We start from the raw sequence: 26,962 nt of genomic DNA on the forward strand, positions 1-26,962 counted from the left end.
TGGGCAAAAAAAAAGATGGATATCATCTAACGGTAACGCTCGCCATTCACAGTTACATTCCGATTCGCATCATCTTTGAAGAAAAACGGTCCAATTATGCCACCAGGCCTTAAACCGCACCAAACTGTGACTTTTTCTGGATGCATTGGTAGCTTTTGCAATGCTTCTGGCTGATATTCACTCCAAATTTGATAATTCTGCATATTTTCGTACCCATTGAGCCAAAAATGAGCTTCGTCTTTTGATAAAAAAGTGGATCTTCGGCCTATTTTCCAAGAGCCGTTGCAGTAGGCAGTTCGGTTTCAATTCTTGCACCAGCTGTATTTTGAAAGACATCACACCAACATCCTTCCGCAATATTTTCCACGTTGTTGAGTAACAGAGGCCCAATTGCTAGTAACGTCGATGAATCTATAATTGAAGGGCATTATTAACAATGGCCGATACAGCTGCGATATTTTCTTCAATCCACACTCTACGTAATCGTGTTGATATTTTAATGTCCAACAATGAAGATTTGTTGCGAAATTTTCACAAAAGCCCGAATAGCCGCTTCAGTGGGTGGATTAAACTGATCATAAAACGGAAGAAGCGCGCTATGATCTTTCTTAACAGAGCACGCATTTTGATAATAAAATTAAATAATTTGCAAACGTTGTTCGTTTGTAAGACGATTTATGGTGAAATTATAGAATAAACTGAATATGTTTGACAGTGAAACAAAATACGAAAACACGATGTACCCATAAAGAAATCAAGAAATACAAACTTCAGCCATCCTTGGTACACGGAAGAATTGCGTTTACTGCGTAACAAAAGAAATAAGGCATGGAAAACGTATCTCAAAACTTTGTCTCCAATCAACTTCACTTTTTATGTTGAACTCTTTAACCAATTTAAGTCTCTTTCTAATTTTGTATATGCTTGTTATGTTACTGATATAGGCACCTCTTTGAACGAGAATCCTAAAAAATTTGGGAATTTTGTAATGCTTAAGTTGAACCCCTTACGTTCTTATTCAAACTTTCTCTAAAAACAGGCAAATTTTCCAGCATATGGAAGAAGTCATTTGTAACAACAATTTTCAAGAAAGGTAACAAGTCGGATATAAGCAACTACAGGCCCATTGCAAAGCTTTCTTGCATTCCTAAAGTATTTGAACAAGTTGTTTGTGAAAGTGTAGCATATTTTAGTAAAAATATCATTTGCGAACAGCAACATGGTTTTGTGAAAAAAGATCAACCGTTACTAATCTCCTCACGTTCTTGCAAACGCAAGAACAAGATTATGAAGTTGACTGTGTATACAGTTAGTTGACTTTTCTAAAGCTTTTGACCAACTTAGCCACGGAATTATTTTATTTAAACTTAAGGCTCTCGGTTTTCCACCATTTTTCTTAGCTTGGATTAAGTCATACATTGAAAATAGATCCTACGAGGTAAAATTTAGAAATGGTCATTCTAAACCTTTTGTTGCCCAATCTGGTGTTCCTCAGGGAAGCCATCTTGGCCCTTTTCTGTTCATCCTGTCTATTAACGATGTATCGTCATGTCTACGCTGAAGTAAACTTCTCAATTTTGCTGATGATATGAAGATTTTCAAAATAATAAAGTCTACCCATGATCGTATTCTTTTACAACCCGAAATTGATAGTTTCACATTTTGGTGTGGGAAAAATAGCCTTTCACTCAACCCTTTAAAATGCCAGACTATAACTTTCACTAAAAAACTAATCAGTAACTTATTTGACTACTGTATATCACAGCAAAAACTCTGTCGTGTCTCCTTATTTAAAGGCTTACGTGTACATTTCTGTTCCAACTTAGAGTTTAAACATCACCTTAATATTATTGTTAATAAAGAAAGTTCTATGCTTAGTTTTATAAAACGCTGGCCATAGGAGTTCAATGATCCCTATGTTACTCTTTCTTTGTATATATTACAATGTTCTTCCTCATCTTGAATATGCTTCGCAGGTATGGACTCCCTATTACGAAATTCATAGAAAACGTATTGAATCAATTCAACATAATTTAATTCGCTTTGCCCTAAAAGGTCTTCCGTGGGAAGATCCCTATGATCTGCCTCCCTATGAACATCGTATTCTACTTCTTCAAATGCAATCTCTCCATCAAAGGCGTGTTAATAATGACTTAGTATTTTTTCATCAACTCATTAATGGTGAAATTGATGCACCTTATTTGCTATCTTGTGTACATTTGAATTACCGAGACGGAACTCATCACCTGCGTAGATTTAATTTTATACATATTGACTTCCATAGAACTAACTATGGGAAGAATGAAGCTTTAAGTCGAATGAACATTTTATATAACTTAAACTGTTTATCGATGGATTTAAATTTAAATAACGTGGGATTTAAATCATTGTTTAGAACCAGTGCTTCAATATCGTAAACGTTCTCATTTTATTTTTTGTTCTGTAATAGTTTAATGTTAATTATGTTTTGTATTTTGTGCGTGTGTTAGGCCATAATTGTATTATTTTTTACTAACAACTAACACATGCACTTATGATGAGACTCTGATTGTAGTTTGACGCTTGCTATAAGCTTACTACTTTCTGAAATTCTGAAGTGTAATAATAAGCCGTGCGTCAGCTGTTTAAACCAGGGCTTCCAAAAACATAATCGTTAAGAAACCAACCTTTATAACGATACTCAATTAACAATAGAAAACCATATCAGCCAAATTGCCGCCACTTTCATCCTTTACGAAACTGACGTTATATTTTACATGGTTCATAGCTTTGTTTGATGAACCTTCTTATGAGTAAATTCTTTAAAAAATAGCAAAAGTAATCTAAATGTTTTCAAATTTTATTAACTACCTCTGATGTTCTTAGCTTCACGCTTGAATCATGCATTTGAAAGAATAACTTTCGTAACAGACAAAATCCAGACTTAAGAATTACATGACTTATGTATGTTTATATTTTTGTAAAAACATAAGCTTAAAACAAATACCCCGCTCACGTAGGTAGGTACATGAACTGAAATGATATTTCCATTTATTTTTTTGAGTACTTACTTCTTTTTTTGTACTCTTAATCGACAGTTGTTGTTTTGTTAAATCTTAAAGAAATTCATGAAAATGATTTATTATCATAAATGGTGTATTTTTCTTCATTTTTTTTTGTTGAAAACTCATTTTGGTATTTATGTATGTTGAAAGTAACAAGGGTGTATTTTCTCATTGTTATTTTTTTTCTGTTCCACATGTGTGTCAAAAACATATTTTAATGGTTACAACAAAAAGGGTTCGTATTCTCAAGAAATAAGTATTTCTTTTTTGTGATGCGTGTAAAACACAACACACATGATTGATAGTATATCGTAATTGGAGTATATTTTCAAATTTTGACACAATTAGCATAAATGCTAAAGGTCAAACTCAAACGAAATGGAAAAACATCATGTAATAGAAAGGTTTTGAATTAAACTTTCTACGAGTGAAAAAGTTGAGGGTGGTTTGGTCAAATGAAATATTCAAACATTTTGCATATCTTAAATATTTTTCCTTTTTGCTGTTTTGTTTAATTCTATTATGAATTCTATAATCCATCAAAAAAAAACTTTGGTTAAAGTATGCATTAGGTTTATGTTTTAGTTTTATAACTTTAGAAGAATTTTCTTTGAACATGAAATTTATGGTTTTTGTATAAAATCCTAGTTAGGAAAATTAATTTTCAACCTGATTCTGAAAACGAAACATAATTTATATAAAACATGAACTTAGTAAAATAAGGGATAAGACCCACACTGATAACTTCTCATCCCATCTGCCTTGCTTAAAAGTTTGCAGGTTTTCGTGTTGAGTTAAAAAAGTTGTCAGTTGAATTATTCTTAAAAAAATTAAAATTACCAACAATATTTTGCATATAACGAAATAGTTTGATTTCGAAATCTATTTTTGTTAAATGGATTTTTTATCGAAAACCAATTTTATCAATTTTAGTAGCATTTCTTAAAAGATTTTATTTCTTATAAAAACAAATACAAATTGGATGAATGAAATTAATTTGAAGCCAATGTTTTCTGTTATTCACGAGATATCGAGAACCGACCATCAATTTTTACCAATGTTTGGACTATTTTGTGTAGATTCTATTTTTTTATGAAAAAACTGACTGTAAGATTCTTATAAAAAGAATGACTAAATGTTGAACATAATATTTTTTATAAATGCAATTAATTTGAAGCCTATATCTTTAATTTTTGAAAAGATAATTGATTCGAAGATCTGTTTTTATCGACCTTTATTAATTTTGTCTAGGTTTTTATTTTTTGTAATAAAAACTGTCAATTCAATTTTTTTACAATATTACTTACTTAGTTAAGGTGGCGCTACAGTCCAGTGCGGAATTGGGCCTCAACCAACATGAGTCTCCAGCCAGCTCGGTCCCTAGCTAGCTATCTCCAGTTTCGGACGCCAACTTGGTTGAGGTCCTCTCCCACCTGGGTGCGCCACCTGAGTCGCGGTCTTCCTCTACTGCGCCGTCCCTAGGGATTGGATTCGAAGACCCTCCAGGCTGGAGCGTTGATGTATATCCGCTCTACATGACCTAGCCATCTAAGCCGTTGGACTTTAATTCTGCTAACTAGGTCAGTGTCACTGTACAGTTCGTCGTTATATCTTCTCCTCCATTCTCCATCTATACGTACGGGACCAGAAATCACCCGAAGAATTTTTCTCTCGAAGCAGAACGAAGACGCTCTCATCTTTCTTTGACAGGGTCCAGGCCTAAGTGCCATAAATGACAACCGGGATGATAAGTGTCTTATAGATGGTGATTTAAGATGCTTGAGAGAGGACTTTACTTCTCAATTGCCTTCTAAGTCCAAAGAAGCAGCGATTTGCAAGAGTTATTCTTCGTTTGATTTTAGCGCTGGTGTCGTTGTCTGTGTTTAAAGCGGTGCCTAGGTAGACAAAGTCCTTAACTACCTCAAAGTAATAGCTGTCAATGGTGACGTTTTGTCCAAGACGCCGTTGTTCAATGTCCTTTTTTGATGACAGCATATATTACTTGGTCTTGCACTCATTGCAAACTAAACCCATCTTCTTTGCTTCCATCGCAATGCTCAAAAACGCTCCACTGACTTCACGCTTTGATCTTCCAATTATGTCAATGTCATCTGCGTATCCGAGTAATTGGATGAACCTTTGGAAGATTGTGCCTCTGGTATTGACGGTTGAGTTTTGCACAATTCTTTCCAGAACGATAGTGAATAAGTCGCATGACAGTGCATCGCCTTGTCTAAAATATTTTTTGACATCAAATGCATCTGTTAGATCTTTTCCGACGTTGATAGAGCAGCGTGCATTCTCCATCTTCATTCTGCACAAACGGATAAGTTTGACAGGGATGCCAAAACTAGAAATATCTCGGTAGAGCTCTTGAAGCTCCTGGGTTTTTGCCAAGATCTGCCGTAGTGTGAATATTTGGTCGATAGTGGACTTTCCTGGGCTGAAGCCACACTGATAAGGTCCATTCAGGTTGTTGACGAATGGCTTCAGACGTTCACATAATACGGTAGAGAAGATCTTATACGCAATGTTAAGGAGACTGATGCCTCTGTAGTTGCCGCAGTTTAAAGGGTCTCCTTTCTTATGTATTGGGCACACTATGCTGAGTTTAAACTCATCGGGCATGCTTTCTTCCGACCATATTTGGCAGATGAGTTGGTGCATGCTCGCTACCAAGTCATCGCCTGCTGCTTTGATTAGTTCGGCAGCTCCAGCAGCTTTGTTTGACTTAAGTTTAGATATAGCTATCTTCACTTCGTCAAGGTCGGGTAGGCGGAATTGTTGATCTACATCGCCGAGGTTGAGTGGTTCTATCTCCCTTACAGCGGAATTGGGTTTGTCATCACCGTTATATAATTTGGAGAAGTGATCTTTCCATATTCTCAGCATCGACTGCGGTTCTACAACGATGTTCGCCTGATCGTCTTTACAGACTTCGGTTCGTGGCTGGTACCCTTGGGAGGTTTTTTTACCTTTTGGTAAAATTTACGAACCTCATTCCTGTTGTGACATCCCTTTGTCTCCTCGATCGCGCACTTCGCATGCTCTCTTTTTTTCTATCTAAGAAGCCGGTGTTCCTCTCTCCTCTTCTGCTCGTAGAGCTCTCAAGCAGCTCTAGTCCTTTTGTGCAGCGCCGTTTTGTGTGCCTCTTGTTTCGCTGCGTGCGCTTGCCGGCATTTGTCGTCAAACCAGGGTTTTCGCTGTGGTGGCCGTGTGAAACCTAGCACTTCAGAGGCGGCATCTCTGATGGCTGCAAGCAATGTTGCCACTGGTTTTCAATGTTTAATGCAGGAAGCAAAGGACTCCTTAAGAGGTTATTAGAGACTCGATCGGAAAAGTACAAGGCAGTCTCTTGCGATTGTAGCCATCTAACGTCGAATCTTCTCACAGTACTTCCTTGTTTTGGCTTTGATCGGGATATCCATAGCCGTACCTTGGCTACAACGAGGTAGTGGTCCGAGTCAATGTTGCCCTCTCGGAATGATCGGATATACTTGATACTGGAGAAGTGTCGTGCGTCGATCGCAATGTGGTCAATCTGGTTTGACGGTTGATTGATCAGGAGATTTCCATGTCAACTTGTGGATATTAAGATGTGTGAACTGCGTACTAGCTACCAGAACGTGTCGGCCCGCAGCGAAATCTTGAAATTATGTGCCATCAAAGATGTCTTCTCTTCCTAGCTTGGCGTTAAAATCTCCTAAGACAATTTTAATGTCATAGCCAGGGCACTGCTCATAAGTCTTGTCGAATAGCTCGAAGAATATGTTTTTGTGTCTTCATCTTTCTCCTCTGTTGGGGCATGTGCTCATATTAGGCTTGTGTTGGCGAACTAAGCCTTGATGGGGATTGACGTATGGGCCCGCTCACACTGTTGAAACTCAAGACTTTTTGTCAGAGTCTAGTTCCAACAACAAATCCACACCCAAATAGACTCTGTCTTTGTTCTCGGTAGCAGTCGCCGTAGAATACATCACAGTCTTTTAGTTTGCCAGGTCCATCCCATCGCCCTTCTTGGAGGACTGTTATATCTGCCTTGCACCAGTTTAGGGCCGCCAACCTAGAGGGCCAGATCTGTTTTTACCAATCTTTATTAATTTTGTCTAGGTTTTTATTTTTTGTAATAAAAACTGTCAATTTAATTTTTTACAATTTTACTTAATGTTAAAAAGAATATTTTTCATAAGATAAAATTAATTTAAAGCAAATATGTCAAAGTTTTGAATAGATAATTGAGTCGAAAATCAATTTTTACCAATTTTTGTTAATTTTGTTAGGTTTTTGATTTTTGTAAAAAACTGTAATTTCAATATTTCTCAAAATTTTTCAGAATTTCAATATTTTTTATATGTTAAAATAATTTGAAAGCCATAATCTCAAATTTTTGAAAAGATATTTCAGTCGAAATTCAATTTTTACAAACTTTGATTAATGTTTTTTTAAAAACTGTAAGCTGGATTTTTCTCAAAATTTTACCAGATGTCAAAAACGTTATTCTTAGTTGCTCAATTATTTTTTTTTTCACCTTTTTTAAAGTTTTGCATCTTTCTGCATTATTATCTGTATGACAAAATTTATTTGAAGTCGATATCTCTCCAGGTCTCGTTCAGCTTATACCCTCCCCCTTTCCCCCTATATTTAAGAACCGATTGCACTTTTGCCCCTTCTTTCCAATTTCTTGGGAACGTTGATTTTGATGTGCAACTACAACGTCAAAATATTTTAAGCTCATTAAATTCTGACCTGCACAGCATTGTACAAGAAGGAATAAGAAACCGATTGGAATTTAATTTAATTGGGTGGCGCAACAGTCCGTTGTGAACCAGGGCCTAGTGACTTACAACTCTCAACCATTCCTGTCAGCGAGTACTGTTGTCAGGAATATAAGGGACTTACAATTTTAGGCCGAATCCGAACGGCTTATTCGAGAAAGCACTTTTTCATGATAAGAATTACTCTTGAATGATTTGTCAATTCCTCGCAAGAGGCAGTACCCGCGAAAATAATTTTTTTTAAATTAAGGTGGCACAGGCAGGGATCGAACCCAAGACCCCTTGCATGACAGTCCAACGCACTAACCATCATTCCACGGGTACTACACCGATTGGAATTTAATGCTTCGAAAACCCAATCCTGAATGCCTCACTGAACACTTCGATATTCTCGGTACTTATAATGTTCCTGATGTCACTAAAAATGCCACAAGATGTTTGGGTTTTCTGAGACTATGCAAGAGATTTTTCTCTCCTTCTGATTTGGCTACAATTTACTAATCCTTTATGCGTCTAAAATTTGATTATAACTTCCATCCTGGGCTGGTGTACTAGAAACTTACTTAAGCCTCTTGGGCAGCCTTTAACGAGGAGCTTCTAAAATGGTTGGTGACAGTAGTATTACTATTTCAAATCCATCACTTGAACATCGTCGTAAATATTCTTGTCTCTTGCTTTCTTACCATTATTTTATAGGACTATACTCTATTAAAATAGCTAGATGCATTCCTCTCCTCAAACTATCAACCGTAATACTCACACTTCTACGATGCCCATCAGTTAATTCTTGAGCATAACTAGGGCGGTATTACAAATTTCGAATTATTCAATGGCGGTACTTGCTTCGAATCACAGATTTTTTTTAAATAATTTACAGGCACTCAAGGGGTTAGTATTACCCTTTATATGATTCTATTTAAAAACAGTTCGATCATCAGGAAAATAGAAAAGGATGTAAGAGGAGATACCGGTGCACATTGGTCCTAAGGTTCTGAACATCAAAATGGGAGGGAAAAAAGAAGTTGGCCAAAGCATTCCACATTCTTGATGTACGGTTTAAGAAAGAATATCTATACTTGACAGTACGCCTGAAATTCGAGCTGAAGGGTAAACTGGTGAGCATTGTTGGAAGTGCGAGTATTACTGCTGAATCGTTTAAGGGGTGGAATGCAGGCATGAAACATTGCGGCGGTGTTCTAGCCATGTAAATGTTTCGATTATAGCTCTATCGCCTATCATTTTTGAAGCCCTTTTTTGGATTCTATCTAAGAGAATTAAATTTGTTTTACGGGCACCTGCCCAGATATGCGAAAAAAGAAAAATAAATGGGTGAAATATCAAATATATGATCATTCCATAAAAGGTGATTTGTGATGCACATACCAAGTACTGACAGATGATTAGTTTCCTGGATGCAAGTGCCACTCGTAGATAGTGGCATCGAGGGTGTGTAACGCTTTAACGACAGGAGGCATCATTGAGTTTTTGAAGCAGTAAATTATACACATTTTCTGACAATGCTGTCAAGATCAGAAGTTAATGATCATACGCCACCGTTTAAGTTCTACATCCGAAGATCAAGAATGTGAATCTAGAAACGAGTATGAAAAGATGAGTGAAGAAAGAGAGTCGGACATAAAACGGAGACCTGGGGGACACCAGCATTTATTTTTTGAATTTTAGACTTGAGACCATCCTATACAACTTGTATTGAACGGTTAGAAAGGTAATTTCTAATCCAACGATAAGAGAGCTTGATGCCTAACTCTATCCCATGCCTTTGAAATATCAAGTGCAATAACCTTACTTTCTCCAAAATGATGTAAAGATTTGTTCCACTGTTCGGTGAGATAAACCATGAGATCACCTGTGGACCTATTGCAACGAAAGCCATAGTCCAGGTCATTAAGAAGCTTCCGTTCTTCAAGATATTTCTTGAGCTGATAATTAATCAGCGTTTCCATGACCATAAAAGAAGGGTCGTAAGGTCTATTGGACGATAGTTATAGAGCGAAGACGATTTTTTTAGGGACAGGCTGGACGAATGATATTTTCTATTCGCTCGGAAAGAGGCTTGTAGAGTAGGAAAGATGGAAAAGCTTACGCAGTGGTTTTTCCAGCGTTGAGGAACACCTCTTCAGAACAATTGGGGAGATATTATCCGAGACAGCGGATTTGTGTATGTCAAGGTCTTTCAGTACTATTGCAATTGCGCGAGTGCGAAAGAAGATTGGTCCCCTATAATCATTTACGCTCTCAAGAACAGGAGGAATCATTTGGAATGCCTCACCACGCTCTATTTTTACCTATTATTACAATGTTTAAAAATTTAAAACCCAATTTACACTGACCGACACCTCAATTCTAACCCATCCTTCTTTTCCCAATGTTTTGTTCTGAAAATAAATACATTATTCAGACGCCTTTGTATAGAGATTGCATTTAAAGGAGCTGAACAGGAAGGCCGATCATAAGGATCGTCCCAAGGAAAATCCTTGAAAGCAAAGCAAATAAAATTATGTTGAATTGATTGAATACAGGGTGTCCCACGGGAACTGGAAGAAAAGTAGGGGGCCCTTACTCTTCACTGGTTCCGTCGAGCGAGGTGGGGATGGGCTCGTTTGAAACCTCAGGTAGTGCCGTTTAGTTACCACAATGGATCGTTGGGGAGCGGTTCATTGTGTCTTCGCACTGGAGGAATTTATTGAAAACAATGAATCGGTGGTGGCAGTGCAGCGGGCTTTCCGAATCAGATTCGACATTGGACGTCACGGTAATGTTCCTTCAAGAAACACAATTATAAGATGGGTAACTTCTTTTCGGAGTATAGGCCGTGTAATGAAAAAGAAACCACCTGGCCCCGAACGGACAGCTTTAACTGAACAAAACGTTGACCGAGTGAGGGGAGCTGTTCTCCAGAGCCCTGGGCGTTCTGTGCGCATGCGAGCTCAATCACTGCACATTTTAACCTCTTCAGTGAGTCGAATTATCAAGCATAATTTAAAGTTTCATGCGTACAAGTTGGCAATCATTCAGAAGTTGCAACCTATTGTTTACGCACAGCGTTCTTCATTTTCATTGGAGATGCTCTCGTTGTTTGAAGTGAATGACGACATGTTGCTGCTCATGAGCGATGAGGCGCACTTCCATCTCAATGGTTTTGTTAATCGACAGAACTGCCGCTATTATGCCCCTGAGAACCCTCAACGCCTCCATGAACGACCACTGCATAGCTCTAAAGTAACTGTGTGGTGTGCAAAGTCAAGAAAATTTATCATCGGTCCCTATTTTTTTGAAGAAGAAGGAAACACCTTCACCGTCAATTCTATCCTCTACATGGACATGATAAATAACTTTTTGAGACCACAACTACGAAGAAGAAGACAAATTGTCAACCAAGCAGATGTTTGGTTTCAGCAAGATTGGGCCCCCCTCACAATTCCAGACCCACAATCGCCCTCTTGCGAGAGATGTACCCCAACCGCTTTGTGTCACGGGACGTGCCATGGCCCTCGAGGTCCCCTGACTTGACAACTTGTGACTTTTTCCTTTGGGGATACCTAAAATCACGCGTTTACGAGTCGAAACCCTCCACTTTGGAAGCGCTAAGTAAGCAATAACGTCTGAAGTTGCGTCACTACAGCGCGTCCACCGAAACTTCTTGGACCGACTTGCCAACTCTTAGGAACAAGATGGGCACCATCAAAACTTGAAATGGCATTTAATTCCCTACCTTCTGATATTAATTAAAAAAAATTAAGACTTTAACTTTTGGAGTTACATTCATTTGTTTTTGATCCGGTTCCCGTGGGACACCCTGTACATTTTTCATGAAATTCGTAATAGGAAGACCATTTTTGTGAAGCATATTCAAGATGAGGACAAAAATGGCCATTGTACAAAGAAAGAGTAACATGTGAACCATTAAATTCTTAAGTAAAAACACGACATGAAAAGGGCGATGAAGGTTGCCTTGGGCACCACAAGATTAAGTAACAAAAGGTTCTGACACACAATTTCTAAATTTTCCTTATTAATATCTATTTGCAACCTTAGAAAAAGACCTTTAATAAGATAATGCCGTGGCTTAGTTGGTTAACCATTCTAGAAAAGTCAATGTATCACAGTCAACTTCATAACCCTGTTCTTAAGCATTTGAACAAAGATATGTATGTTTGGCAATTCATTAATAAGGGTTAATCTTTTTTTGGAATAAATTGTATACATAAAAAGTTTCCATTTTTAACAGTCCACTATTTGGCCAGGTTTCACTATTGAAGCTTTTCTAGTTTGACAAGTAAAAATTACGCCAATTACTTAAAATTGAACGATATACTCTTTATGAAGAAGCCGAGAAGTCGCTCCACAGAGTACGACCCAAAACTACTTTAAATTTGCGAACCGGGACTGCAGATTCGTCTTATTTTTGTATTGAATTGTATTAATTTCAATAAGTTGTCGAAGCCGTTTATCGTTCAATTTTTAGCAATGGTGTAAATTGAACTTTAAAAGTTAGAGCTGACAAATAGACAGCTTACTCAAAATGAATGTTTTCAGTGGAAAATTAGACCTTTACCAATGTTTGTCAAACTGAGTCTAAACATAAATTTTAAAATTCCAACATAACTAACAAATATATCTACTTATAACCAAGTTAGGTATAAAATGTGTATTTTAAAATGTCCATGAGGGTTTACGGCAACAAAAAAATATTTAAAAGTCATCTAAACAAAATCCCTTCAATTAGTTTAAACACCTTTAAGGGTGCAACAGGCAATACCATTTAGTAACTAGGCAATATAATTATGGTTTCAATTCCAATTAAATCTTCATTATTTTTCTGATATTAAATTTCCATTCCGAGAATTTTCAAAACACCCCTCCGATATACTACAACTCACATCCCACCCAAAAGTTAGTCCTGCAAATACGGCTAGCTAAAACAAACTTCGATTAATTTTCTTTTTTCTGATGGACAAAAGTGAAATGTTTGATTTTAACAACTGAACAGAAAAGGAAAACAAAAAACTTCGTCAGATATTACTTTCTATTGATTCAATGCTCTCTTGTTCAAAAGTTCTTGTTTTTTGTTTGACACATGAATTGTTTCAAAACAAAAATATAAATTAAAAAATAAAAGGAAAAATGTTTGTTTTTTTTTGGAAAAAGTGGCGAGGAATTATGAAATCTCTCTAGTGTAAACTTTAACATTCAGAAACCACAAACTCATCATAACACTCTCGAAACTTTAACATGTGGCTTTCAATGTTATGATTCTCATATAAAATTTTTAGACGAATTTTCCGGCAAGGACATCGCACCGACAACCCTATATACATATACATATGTATGTATATATACAATTGCCATGAAAATTGAACATATGTGAGCATTTATGTGTTTTTCAAACATCCCTTCAAAAAATAGAACTAACAAAAATGTAAGTACTTCATACAATACAAAAAAGAAAATATGAATCGAAAACTGGAAATCATCGTTTTTCTTCTATCCTTACACACATAACCGAGAAGAAGCATCAGACCTAAAGTGTGTAGGGCTTTAACAGTTCGTTGGCTGCAGAGGATCAGGTTTATAAATTAATCAGCCGGAGTAAATATTTGATTTTATTCCATCCCATTTGATTGATTGTGGCAAGTTACGAGCATTATGTATACAGTTTTGGCCATATTATTAGGCCACTAAAATAAATGGTATCTTTATAATTGAAAATTAAGTATTTATTGGAAAACTTATTTAAGTATTTTTTGCAAAAAATACTAGGATTAAATTTAAAAGTCAAATGGTAACACTGTCTTCAGCTTCACCTTTTTACCAAATTTTTAAAAGTTGTATGCACAAAATATAGTGCTATGTAGATTTCCATCCGTTCGCTCAGTAAGATGGAGGCAAAAAAGTGTCTATACAAATCTTACAATGACGAAACTCTGTAAGGAGTTTGATCAGAATTTCAAGAGGTTTTTGTTTTTTTCGGATATCAAGAATCGAACATCAATTTTTACCAAATTTGCGAGTTATTTTTTGTAGATTTTATTTTTTTCTGAAAAAACCGGATGTTGGATCTTATTAAAAACAACTACTGAATATATCAAAAACAAATTAAATTTTGTTAAATAAAACAAGTTTGAAAATAAAAGTTTTAATTTTCGAAAAGCTATTTGAGTCGAAAATAAATTCTTACCAAGTTTTAGTTTTTTTGTAAAAAATTGTCAATTAGATTTTTCTCAAAATTTTACTTAATTTTAAAGTTGTTTAAAGCCAATATCTCAAAGTGTTGAAAAGATATTTAAGTAAAAAATCAATTTTTATCAACTTTTATTAATTATTTTGTTACTCATACTCCGCCTGCATAGCATATTTCCTTTTGATACTATCTTCTGATTTAATGGCATCATAGACATTGGATGGAGACACAGTCACAGCGTCCAAGAGCTCTAAATTGTCGGTGATATACTTTTTTCTCGGGCGTCCAGCGTTGCCAGTTCGTATAATCCTTGGCCTGCCTTTTTTCCGTTTGCCTACAACAACTTGATCATCTTCTGAAAAACTAATATTATCAGAGGCAATTGGAAGATGATTTTCCTCTATAGCTTCAGTAACTTCGCACTCAGTCACATGACCAACTACTCCAGGCTTCTCAATCTCGTTTCTTACTGTTCCATCCTCTGCTTGATATACTAAGTTATACGTTCCATCATCATGGACATCCAACTCTTCATCAACAACATTTTACTCACCATTCTCGAAAAATATGGCATCTCTCGCAATAGCTATAGATTTGATTTACTTATTGTAAAGCCTGTAGGCTTTCGTTGAATCGCCATAACCAACAAAAACAACCCTTATACCTTTTGGTTCAAACTTCGACCTTGTCTTCTGGTGATTCAAAGACACAGATTCACAGCCGAAAATCTTGAAATGAGAAACCGATGGTTTCCAACCAAACCAGCACTAATACGGGGTCTTTGATAACAGGGTTTTTGTTGGACATCTGTTCTTTATATATGTGGCTGTGTTAAGTGCTTCGGACCAAAGACTTTGACATGACCTGGAATTAAAAAGAATACACCACACCAGACATCTCAGTTGGCCTTTTTGGCAATGCCATTCTGCTGCGGGGTATAACTCACTGTATTTTGGTGGACAATTCCATGTTCTTTAAATAAATTCTCAAATTGTAAGTTAATGTGCTCGCATCCGCTGTCGCTGATGTTCAAATGGTAGACATGTGCATTCAAGAGGACACAAGCGTCCACAGGTATTTCTCAAAACTCACCTCTGTCTATCAACTCCTACTCTCACCTCCCCGCGGTGAACATCGGGTGCCTAGTAGCTCAACTAGAGATTGGGTTCATCGACAGTGGAAAGTTGTTGGGGGCAGCAAACGATAGAGGGGGGAGAGGTGTTTCCACTAAGGCACCTCTCCTTATCCAGTCGGCAGCGGACGAATTCTCGAGATGGAATCAACGTCGGCGTCTACAGTTCCAGTAAAGTTGAACTACTTATTAAACACCTTATAGGGCTTCTTCGACATATTCGGAGCCCAGTCCTGTAAGGAGCGGTTTATCCGGCTCCCCTTCCTTGGAGTTATACTAAGGATCTGGATCCTCCAGGTTGGGGTGACTTCCTGGCTACGTACAAAATACCTTTAGTTTCGAAGCACCAACAAGCCTCGGATACGGACGGATTCACTGTTGACAACCCACGCAAACGAAATAAGGACAACAAACTTTGGATATGTACATGGAATGTTAGGTCCCTTAACAGACCACGTGCAGCCGAACAATTAGCGGAAGCCCTAAACTGCTGCAAGGCAGATATTACAGCCATCCAAGAAGTGCGATGGGATGGAACGGGCAAACGCAAACTAAAAGACAGCGATATCTACTACGGCGACTGCTACCGAGAACAAAGACAGCGTCTATTTGGGTGTGGATTTGTTGTTTTAACTAGACTCAGGCAAAAAGTCTTGAGTTTCAACAGTGTGAGCGAGAGCATCACGACAATCCCCATCAAGGCTTAGTTCGCCAACATAAGCCTAATATGAGCGCATGCCCCAACAGAGGAGAAAGATGAAGACACAAAAACATATTCTTCGAGCTATTCGACAAGACTTATGAGCAGTGCCCTGGCTATGACATTAAAATTATCATAGGAGATTTTAACGCCAAGCTAGGAAGAGAAGACATCTTTGATGGCACATAATTTCAAGATTTCGCTGCGGGCCGAGACGTTCTGGTAGCTAGAACGCAGTTCACACATCTTAATATTCACAAGGGGACATGAAAATCTCCTGATCAATCAACCGCAAACCAGATTGACCACATTGCGATCGACGCACGACACTTCTCCAGTATCCAGGATATCCGAACATTCCGAGAGGCCAACATTGACTCGGACCACTACCTCGTTGTAGCCAGGGTTCGGCTATGGATATCCCGATCCAAGCCAAAACAAGGAAGTACTGTGAGAAGATTCGACATTAGATGGCTAAAATCGCAGGAGACTGCCATATACTTTTTCGATCGAGTCTCTAATAACCTCTTAAGGAGTCCTATGCTTCCTGCATTAAGCATTGAAAACCAGTGGCAACATTGCTTGCAGCCATCAGAGATGCCGCCTCTGAAGTGCTAGGTTTCACACGGCCACCACAGCGAAACCCCTGGTTTGACGACAAATGCCGGCAAGCGCACGCAGCGAAACAAAAGGCACACAAAACGGCGCTGCACAAAAGGACTAGAGCTGCTTGAGAGCTCTACGAGCAGAAGAGGAGAGAGGAACACCGGCTTCTTAGATAGAAAAAAAGAGAGCATGCGAGGTGCGCGATCGAGGAGACAGAGGGATGTCACAACAGGAATGAGGTTCGTAAATTTTACCAAAAGGTAAAAAAACCTCCCAAGGGTACCAGCCACGAACCGAAGTCTGTAAAGACGATCAGGCGAACATCGTAGTAGAACCGCAGTCGATGTTGAGAATATGGAAAGATCACTTTTCCAAATTATATAACTGCGATGACGAACCGAATTATGCTGTAAGGGAGATAGAACCACTCAACCTTGGCGACGCAGATCAACAATTACGCCTACCCGACCTTGACGAAGTGAAGATAGCTATATCTAAACTTAAGTCAAACAAAGCTGTTGGAGCTGCCGAACTAATCAAAGCAGCAGGCGATGACTTGGTAGCGAGCATGCACCAACTCATCTGCCAAATATGGTCGGAAGAAAGCATGCCCGATGAGTGGAAACTCAGCATAGTGTGCCCGATACATAAGAAAGGAGACCCTTTAAACTGCGCCAACTACAGAGGCATCAGTCTCCTTAACATTGCGTATAAGATCTTCTCTGCCGCATTATGTGAACGTCTGAAGCCATTCGTCAACAACCTGATTGGTCCTTATCAGTGTGGCTTCAGACCAGGAAAGTCCACTATCGCCAAATATTCAAACTACGGCAGATCTTGGATTTAACCCCGAAGCTTCAAATCGATACCCACCATCTCGTTATCGATTTTAAAGCCGCATTCATAGGGAAAAGCTCTACAGAGTAATGTCTAGTTTTGGCATCCCTGTCAAACTTATCCGTTTGTGCAGAATGACGATGGAGAATGCACGCTGCTCTATCAAGGTCGGAAAAGATCTCACCAATGCATTTGATGTCAAAAAAGGTTTTAGACAAGGCGATGCACTGTCATGTGACTTCTTCAACATCGTTCTGGAAAGAATTGTGCAAGACACAACCGTCAACACTAGAGGCACAATCTTCCAAAGGTCCATCCAATTACTCGGATACGCAGATGATATTGACATAATTGGAAGATCAAAGCGTGATGTCAGTGGAGATTTTTTGAGCATTGCGACGGAAGCGAAGAAGATGGGTTTAGTGGTCAATGAGGGCAAGAACAAGTATATGCTGTCATCAAAAAAGGACACTGAACGACGACGTCTTGGACAAAACGTCACCATGGACAGCTATAACTTTGAGGTAGTTAAGGACTTTGTCTACCTAGGCACCGCTATAAACACAGACAACGACACCAGCGCTAAAATCAAACAAAGAATAACTTTTGCAAATCGCTGCTTCTTTGGACTTAGAAGGCGATTGAGACATAAAGTCCTCTCTCGAGCATCTAAAATCATCATCTATAAGAGACTCATCATCCCAGTTCTCATTTATGGCGCTGAGGCCTGGATTTTTGGTCCCGTACGCATAGATGCAGAATGGAGGAGAAGATATAACGACGAACTGTACGGGCTGTACAGCGACACTGACCTAGTTAGCAGAATTAAAGTCCAACGGCTTAGATAGCTAGGTCATGTAGAGCGGATGGACATCAACGCTCCAGCCCGGAAGGTCTTCGAATCCAATCCCGAGGGACGGCGCAGTAGAGGAAGACCGCGACTCAGGTGGCCTCAACCAACTTGGCGTGCGAAACTGAAGACAGCTAGCTAGGGACCCAGGTCCACCCCGGACTGTAGCGCCACCTTAAGTAAGTAAGTAAGTAAGACCTTGAAACATCGAGAATCGTCAAAATTTTCATTTCAACAAATCGAACCTATTACAATAACTTACTATGAGAAGTTAAAAAAAACTGCCCTAACGATTTTCGAAAAAAAAAGTGATAGTCAATGTTTGTTTTTGATCAATTAAATTGCGTTTCAATTTTTGAAAACAAACAATAAATTATAAAATTTAAGTTCTATTTTTTAAAAAAGTCTTTGAATACAGAAGCAAGTTCGTGAGAGCCTTGCCAACTTTTATTTGAAAACTTATGTCGACGCATGCTTCTTACTCCTTTAAGCGTTTTATAATAATTAGGCTAGTTTTATGAATTTTTGTCTAGCTTTAAGATAGGTTAAGAATGAATTAATAAAAATGAATTAAAAAAAAAAAAAAATCCTTTAAGCGTGATATTCACATTCGTCGTTCCTATCAACAAACTGTAAGTATATTTGATCTGGGTATATTTTTAAAAAAATTAGCAAGATATTCACAAATAGATCAGCTTTTTGTTTCGGATTTCCGATACTTTAGCAATCTTGAGATTTTATTGGCGAGTTAAAGGTATTCGGCAGAATCATTTGTCGTCCGAGTTTTCAGACATCTACTTAGTAAATCATTTTTAAACTCACTGATATATGTTTGACATCTTTCTTCCTAAATCAACTTCTTTATTTATTTAAATAAATCAAATAAGGTTAATTCAATTAAATGGCTCAATTTTGTCAATGTTGTCTACTTGCATTAATTTTGTATGAGAATTACCTGCAATTTTTAACCAAGCTTATATTTATGTAAATATTTAGAGACCGTTATATAAATGAAATCTATGTACATGTTGATGCAAAATCACTATATTGGTTAAAAAATATTTGTGTTCGTTTTGTGGCTTAATTATATGACCAAAACTGTATTTACGTAAAAACAATGATCAATTTTTTGTTTGTTCCTCTAATGGTACACCCTGGCGTATACGTAATTTTTTGTTCATACACTTTTTGCTTCCTTTTTTTTGGTATTTTATTCCGTTTGTTTTGCTTGTTATTTATGTACTTATGCACACATACATATATAATATATAGTATATATTTGTTTGGTATCGAATTTTGTTTTGTTTTAAACGAAAACAAATAAAAATTCCTGCTTCGCTATGAGACAGATGAATTTTATCAATTTGAGAATGGGAATTGAATAACGTTCTTGATTTATGGTAGTTTTGTTTGGCGTTTGTTATTTTCTGTTCTAAATTTTATTTATGGTAAACAAAGAATTGAAATGTCTAATAAGTCAGTTTTTTTTTCATTGGCATTGTAGAAAAACAAAAAAAATAGGAAGATATTTTTTCAAAAGTGACTCAATTTCTACATGAAAACATTTAAAAGAGGGTAATTGTGATTTCGAAAATGAATAAATTTGGTAGGACGACAAAGCACGTAAAGAAAGAAAAAATTAACTTTTTCTCTCTCTCACTCTTTTTGTAAACTTTGTTCTTGTTTTTTAAAGCTGGAATGAAGGGACTTTAAGACTTTATTCCTTAATATTTATAAGAGGCTTATGCTAGGACCTTCTCATGACTTTCAATACTATTCGAGATTTGTTTGTATTCTTTATAAGACAAAAAAAACCCAAGTCGGTATTGGTCTCTAGTGCTGTTATATAATGATCAAGCTATTGATTTCATGTTATAAAGTTGAAATTTCATACATTTATATCTTAAATGCTTAAATTTGTCCTTTAAATAAAACGTAGTCTATAAATTATAAGATACGTGATTACTAATTTCTTTAACTAATGATTTAATATTTTTAAATTTTCAGAAAGAAATGCTGCTCTTTCCAATGACGCAAATGGACCATGGCCAGCGAAACGAAGACGAAATTCAATTTACAAAAATATGGGACTTCTCTGCTGTGTATCTCGACCAAATTATCTCTGAAACGAGACCTAGCATTAGATGCACTCAGTTGTAATCTAATAAATAGGTAATAAAAAGTAAAACAAAATGAAAAACAAATCATCAAAAATATAATCATTATTCATAAAAAACAAACCAATAGATAAGAATTAAATTTTAAATTAAATTAATAATTATTTTTTTTTCTGTTATTACATAAAAACATGTAACATACAATATTTAAATAATTTTGTTAAATTAATTTTATTAACACTAATTATAAGTAGAAAGAAGTACTATAACTTTAAAATATAATCACACTTTATTTTTCATTTTAACTTTTGTAAATTCATACAATTTAAAGAACTATTAATACCTACCTATCTTAAAAGCAATAAACATTATTTTCTAAGAATATCATTAATTTAGGTTTAATCTAGGAAAATGCAACAACTTTATAAAATGTAACTTAACGTAATTATTTTGTAATAAACGATGATTAATATCGAAATGATGATGTTAATCACACTATAATAGGAAAGCTACATACATACATACATTACATATGTGTACATATTTCAATACAGAACACCTTTAAAATATTTTGTTTTTTAATTTGTTTATTAAAAATATAAGAAGGTTTCAATTTTAGAAGCTGTAGAAGCATTTTTGTTATAGCTTTTTAATTAATTGTTTAACATAACAAAGAATGTTTTTTTTTTCAAATGCAACTTTAAGGCACATTTTTTAAATTAATCTATGAACCTGATTTTAGGTTTTGAAGCAATTACATACATTTTTTTTCTAAGATTTTATTGAGTTTAATTTTCTTTATAGTGGATTTCGAAACTGATTTATCCTTTAGAAACAATATAACCGATAACTAGTAAGAGTTTTAATAAAGCGTTTTGCGATAAGAGGTTTCCTTGTTAAAAGTTTTCACTTTCGAAGTTGTCATCTTTTCATATTTGACAGGCAAAATCACGCCATTACTAAAAATGGAACGATACATGCTCAAATAACGCAAAAGTGAAAATGTTGCAATACCTATTGCACTTTTAGGTCGTTTTTGACCTATATTATAGACCAGCAACATACTGAAAATAGTAGACAAATTTAGCATTGGTTTTAAATGTCTGCACCTTGTAATGAGTGGGAAACATTGAGTGAAGAAAGAATCTCTGTACATTACAGTACGTCCGAAATTAGGCTCAAGGGTAAACTGATGAGCACTCCTAGAAAACGGGTATTACGGTTGAATTGTTTGAGGGGAGGAATGCAACTGGCTATTTCATTAAAGCATTGTTTATGAAAGTAGCGATAAAATAATGACAGGCATGAAACCTAACGACGCGCGACGGTGCTCAAGAGATACAAAAGCTTCAGTTAGACAACGGTCACCTATCATTTTTAGAGCTCTCTTTTGAATTCTGTCTAGGAGACCAAAGTAGGTTATAGGAGCTCCTGCCAAGATATGGGAATTGTACTAGAGGCTTTATAGATTATAGCCAGATCAGTAAGGGTAAAAAACTTCTTGCATCTTCGCAGGAAACCTAAACACCTAACCTAAAATTTTTGGCGATGTCAAATATGTGATCACTCCACAACAAGTGGTTTGTAATGCACATACCTAGGACTGAAAGCTATTCAGTCTCCTCGATGCAAGTACCACTCATGGATAGTTATATAGAGGGAAGGTCACGCATTTGTGACAGTAGACAGCATTGAGTTTTCGAAGCATTAAATTCTACACGGTTTTTGATTCCCCATTGGACAATGCTGTCAAGATCAGAACTTAATGGGCTTATCATACGCTGCCGTTAAAGTTCCACATCCGAAGGACAAGGATGAGAATCTAGAAACGAATATGAAAAGCTGAGGGTACTCTCATAAGCAAAACAATTAAGTGGGTTAGAAGTTTCAGACAAAAAATCATTTATAAAAATAAGAAAAAAGTGTCGGAGACAAAACGGAGCCCTGGGGCACACCAGCGTTTATTTTGTGGATATCAGATTTGAACCCGTCCAATATTACTTGAATTAAACGGTCCGAAAGAAGAAGAGATTCATCAATATCAAATGCTCGCATTTTCGTTAAAAGAGCTTGGAGCCAAACTCAATCAAATGCCTTTGAAATATCAAGTGCAATAATCTTACTTTCTCCAAAACGATGTAAAGATTTGTTCCACTGTTCGATGAGATAAACCATGAGATCACCAGTGGACCTTTTGCTAAGTAAGCCATACTGCCGATCATTAAGAAGCTTTCGTTCTTGAAGATATATCTTAGGCTGATAACTAATCAGCCTTTCCATGACCTTGTTAAGAAGGGACGTGAGTGATATTGGACGATAGTTAGAGGGAGAGGAGGATTCGCCTTTTTTAGGGACAGGCTGGACAAATGCTATTTTCCATCCAATTGGAATAAGACCTTTCGAGTAGGAAAGATTGAAAAGCTTACGCAGTGGTTTTTCCAGCTTTAAAGAACGCCTCTTCAGAACAATTGGGGAGATACTATCCGGGCTAGTGGATTTGTGTATGTCAAGGTCATTCAGTACTCTTGCAACTGCTTTAGGCTTTATCAATAGAACTTACATAGGGAGTGACATTTTGCACAAGCGTTGGAACCGAGGATTAAGTGGTGTTTCGTATGTTTTTTATAAATGACCAGAAGTTTTTACTACCTTTGGGACATTGTAGTATTTTTTGCCTCATGCAAAAATTTGGTTCGTTGAATATGACCATTACAGGTCTTTCTAGCTTGTTTGAACTTATTCCGGTTTTCCTCAGTCGGGTTGGCTTTAAAACAACGGAAAGTTATATCTCTGAATCTAATAACCTCTTTACCGCTCTAGCCAAACCATGAGATCTCTTTGAGTTTGATAGATTTCACCCTATTCGGGATTCATTTCTCATTCCACAAAGAATTAAATTTGTAGCCATATCTGCGATAGAATCGACGTCACAATCGAGGAAGCATAGTGACCAGTTAAAGTTCCTAAAGAATTCGTTGAGACCGTCTCAGTTGGATTTTCCATAATGCCAAAGAGTTCTCTTAGGAGTTTTTTCTTTTACTGGTTTTTTTGTGATATGAGAAATTTGCACATATGATGTAATGGTCTGATGTGCTTAGAGGCGGTAATACACTGATTGTGTATTTATTAGGGTTAGAGGTAAGAAACAAGTCTAGGGTGTTGGCGAATTAGCCTGCAACGTTAGGGATTCGAGTTGGCTTATCGACAGGCTAAATTAATTGATTTAACTTAGCAAAGATCTCAACATACTTTCCTTCCGGTGTTGACTGGCAAGAATAACGAAGCCAAGAAGAATTATGTACATTGAAAACGCCCGCAATGACAATTTCAGTGTGAGGATAATGAGCAACAATTCTTTGAATGGAGTCAGACAGAGAATCAAATTCGTTAAAAGTTGAATTTCTGTCCAGATTTGGGCTTCGATATAAAAAACATTCGTGGATGATGTGCTTATTGATCGTAAATTTTAACCAAATGAAGTTAAAGTTTGTGCGGCTAATCAATGTTGGGAAAAGAATAATGGCACTAAGCTATACCCATTTTGATTGAATTCCAAATGTTCGGAATCTCCACCTATCTGAGTCTCACTTAATGCCAAAACAGCTGGCTTGTGTGTCTCAGTGTGGACATATGTCGCATAGGAATTCTTTCTACAAATTAACAGCGATTAGCAAGAGTAATTCTTCGTTTGATCCAAGTGCTGGAGTTGTTTTCTGTATTATAGTAGAGCCTTGGTAGACAAAGTTATTAAATACCTCAAAGTTACGTCTGTCAAGGGGGACGTTTTGACCGGGACGTCGGTATTCTAAGTCCTTTCTTGATAACTTTTGTTTGCCCTCATAAACCGTTTAACCCATTTTTGCTGCCTCTACCTCAATGCACGCAAAAGCCTACTTGACATCACATTGAGGTCTTCCGATTATGTCAATGTCATCAGCATATGCCAGTGATTGGAAACACATTTTTGAAAAGCAGTGCCACTGATGACGCCTTGAATTCTCTGCACTATTTTTTGAACAACAATGTTAAAGAAATCGTATGACAGCGCATCTCTTTGTCTAAAGCCTTTTTTGACATCGAAAAAATCGGTTAGGTTGATTCCAACATTTATGAAGCATCGTGAATTCTCCATGGATCCAAACAGCTCGTCTGTTTAGATTGTGTCACATGCGGCCTTGAAATCAATGAAGAGATGGCAATGTCGATTTGATGTTCTTGGGTTTTTCCAGGATCTGCCGTAATGGGAATATTTGATGTACTGTTGACCTTACTGGTCTAAAATCACACTGATAAGGATCTATCAGGTAGTTGATAATTTAGACGTTATTACGGCGTAGAAGATTTTGTAAATTATGTTAAGTGGACTAATTTCCCAAAAGTTGCTGAAGTTTAGAGGCTCACATTTCTTCATTATAGGGTAAACAATACTAAGGAACCATTCATCGGGCATGGTTAGACGTTGTTGACTTTCGTCGTCTATATTGAATGGATCATGGTGCCTGACAGGGGAATTCGGTTTGTCGTCGGCATTATACAGTGTGCAGAAGTTGTCTTTCCTCAGCACTGGTTTTTTTCCAATCATTGACTTTATTGATAAGCAGAACTGCCAGATTTTAGGTTCGGATAAACCAAGAATGGTTATTGAGAAGTTTCTTCTTCCTTAAGGTGTCAGTGTTCCGTTCGGTTTATGGACTGGCGATAGTAGTGTCATTGGACCTTCCTGCTTTAATGCAATTCTTTACATGCCCCCTAAAAAAATAATCTTTTGTTATCTTCTAAGATTTGTTGAATTGAAAAATTTCATGACGTTTCAAGGTCTCCAGAACTTAAATAAATGTGTGTAGTAGTAGGTAGTACATAGGTAAGGTTAGGTTAAATTGGCTGTCCATGATGGAAACGGACACATTTAGGCCAGTTTAATGTCCCATTGTGATATCACATGAATCTTGAAGCTTCCTGCTTAGCTCAATGGAACCAGTTTGAGTTCCCTACGAAACGTTAAAAGATCGTTGAAGAAGAATTCTCCTAGGCAATTTTTGCTATTTTGAGCTAGCGCAGGGCATGTAAAGAGAAGGTGAAGAACTGTTTCCTCCTCTTCCTCTTCCATATAGCTTCTTCAAAATTTATATTAGACAGTGACGCTTAGATCTGCTAAGAGATAGCAAGCACCTTGAACGCTTTAAATCCAGTGTTGGCCAGATGTTTTTTTGTGACCTGATACGTGGTGACGTTGTTTCACCTGGTGTTTGCCCTCTTCAAAGCGTCTTGCATTAGCAACACTGTACCGTTCCTGGCGAGTTCATCTGCGGTAGTACATACGTTCGTACGATTGTACGTGTTTAGGGTACCTTTTTTCGTGGACCTTACTTCAAGAACCATTAAATATTTATATCGGCTTTAAATATATTTTGTTATGCAGATAATAACATCAAAAGATGCAGAAAAGGCTTTAGAAAAATTGAGTGTGTAGTTTTTTTTACTAAAACAATAAAAAAAACGTGCAAATATCTTACGAACCAATCCACAAACGGTTTTTTTAACGAATAAGAAGAACTGACAGAAATATTTGTCACCTCGAATATTTTGCAAACCAAAAATGATGTTACGTAAAAAAAAATTGTTTGCATCAAAAAATAACGTTTTTGACATTTATTTACATATTTAGAAAAATCAAAGTGGTATTTTTATATGAGAAATACAAACTTTAAATCTAGGTTTTGACTTAAAAACCTCGGAAAAAAAACAGATATTTAAATCAGCTTTTAATCATATGCAAAATATTGTCCTTCGCTTTTAGTAATGTGTAGAAAAAAAAAACAATTGATAACTTTTTTTACAAAATTCGAAAACCTACAAAAAAACTAAAAATTGATGATAAACAGTTTTTGAATAAAGTGTTTTAAGAACAAAGCAAGTTACTGACTTCAAACTTTGCGTATCTTACACAAAATGCTCGAATTTATGTTTTGAAAGGCGTTTAGAAATTTTGACTGACGGACGTACACGAATGGGAAGTTATCTGTGTTGGTCGCAGCTCGGCCTCTTCTTATTTTTAAATTAAAAGCTGTATTGCCAAATTCTGTATTTGATTATTTCCTTGAGTATTGACAGCTGTACATAACTGACAGATTTTTTTTTCACCCGCTCAAATTTGATTTAAGAGAATTAATTTTGAAAAGTTCCTTTTTAATTTATTCCAATAAATCTTTTAAACAGCATTGCTTGTTTTATTCAATGTAGTTTATCGAAAATCAAAGGCAAAAACCTTTCTCATTAATCATCCCTTTTTTTAAACATAACTCAAAAAAAATTAATAAAGGTATCTTTAGTTTTTATCACACGTTTATAACCTCGAGAGAAAGTTCATGCTATATTTATAAAGCCACATGTGCATTTTATTTTCGAAAGAAACACTTTATTTTCAGTGTCATCAAAGGTTAAAAAACCCGACGTAACCATATTAACCCTTTTAAAAACAATCTAGTGGACGAAGGATTGTTCGTGTGTTCCTAATACCCGCAGTATTTTTGTAGATATAAGACCTCTTAAGTGTGACCACTAGACTACATTTATTTTTGAATTGCAGTCTACAACAATACAAAAAATATATTAAAGTTTCAATTATAAAACCCTATCCCGTCTATCTTTTTCTCTCTCGGAGATATTACAGCCAGGCATAGGTAGTGTATAAAAGCAAAA

The 26,962-nt window shown here is 36.5% G+C and overlaps 1 protein-coding gene across 2 annotated transcripts in view; it reads left to right on the forward strand.

The window, feature by feature from the left end:
* Nucleotides 1–20,376, forward strand: part of LOC129951502 (uncharacterized) — a 227,404-nt gene extending 207,028 nt beyond the window's left edge. For both annotated transcript variants that reach the window (XM_056063690.1, XM_056063691.1), the window contains exon 6: nt 20,154–20,376. In XM_056063690.1, coding sequence (XP_055919665.1) covers nt 20,154–20,272 — 119 coding nt within the window. In that variant the 3' untranslated portion in view covers nt 20,273–20,376. The remainder of the gene's footprint in view (nt 1–20,153) is intronic.
* Nucleotides 20,377–26,962: the final 6,586 nt, after the last annotated feature.

The sequence above is a fragment of the Eupeodes corollae genome, chromosome 3 (genome assembly GCF_945859685.1).
Source record: "Eupeodes corollae chromosome 3, idEupCoro1.1, whole genome shotgun sequence".
NCBI classification, from domain to species: domain Eukaryota; kingdom Metazoa; phylum Arthropoda; class Insecta; order Diptera; family Syrphidae; genus Eupeodes; species Eupeodes corollae.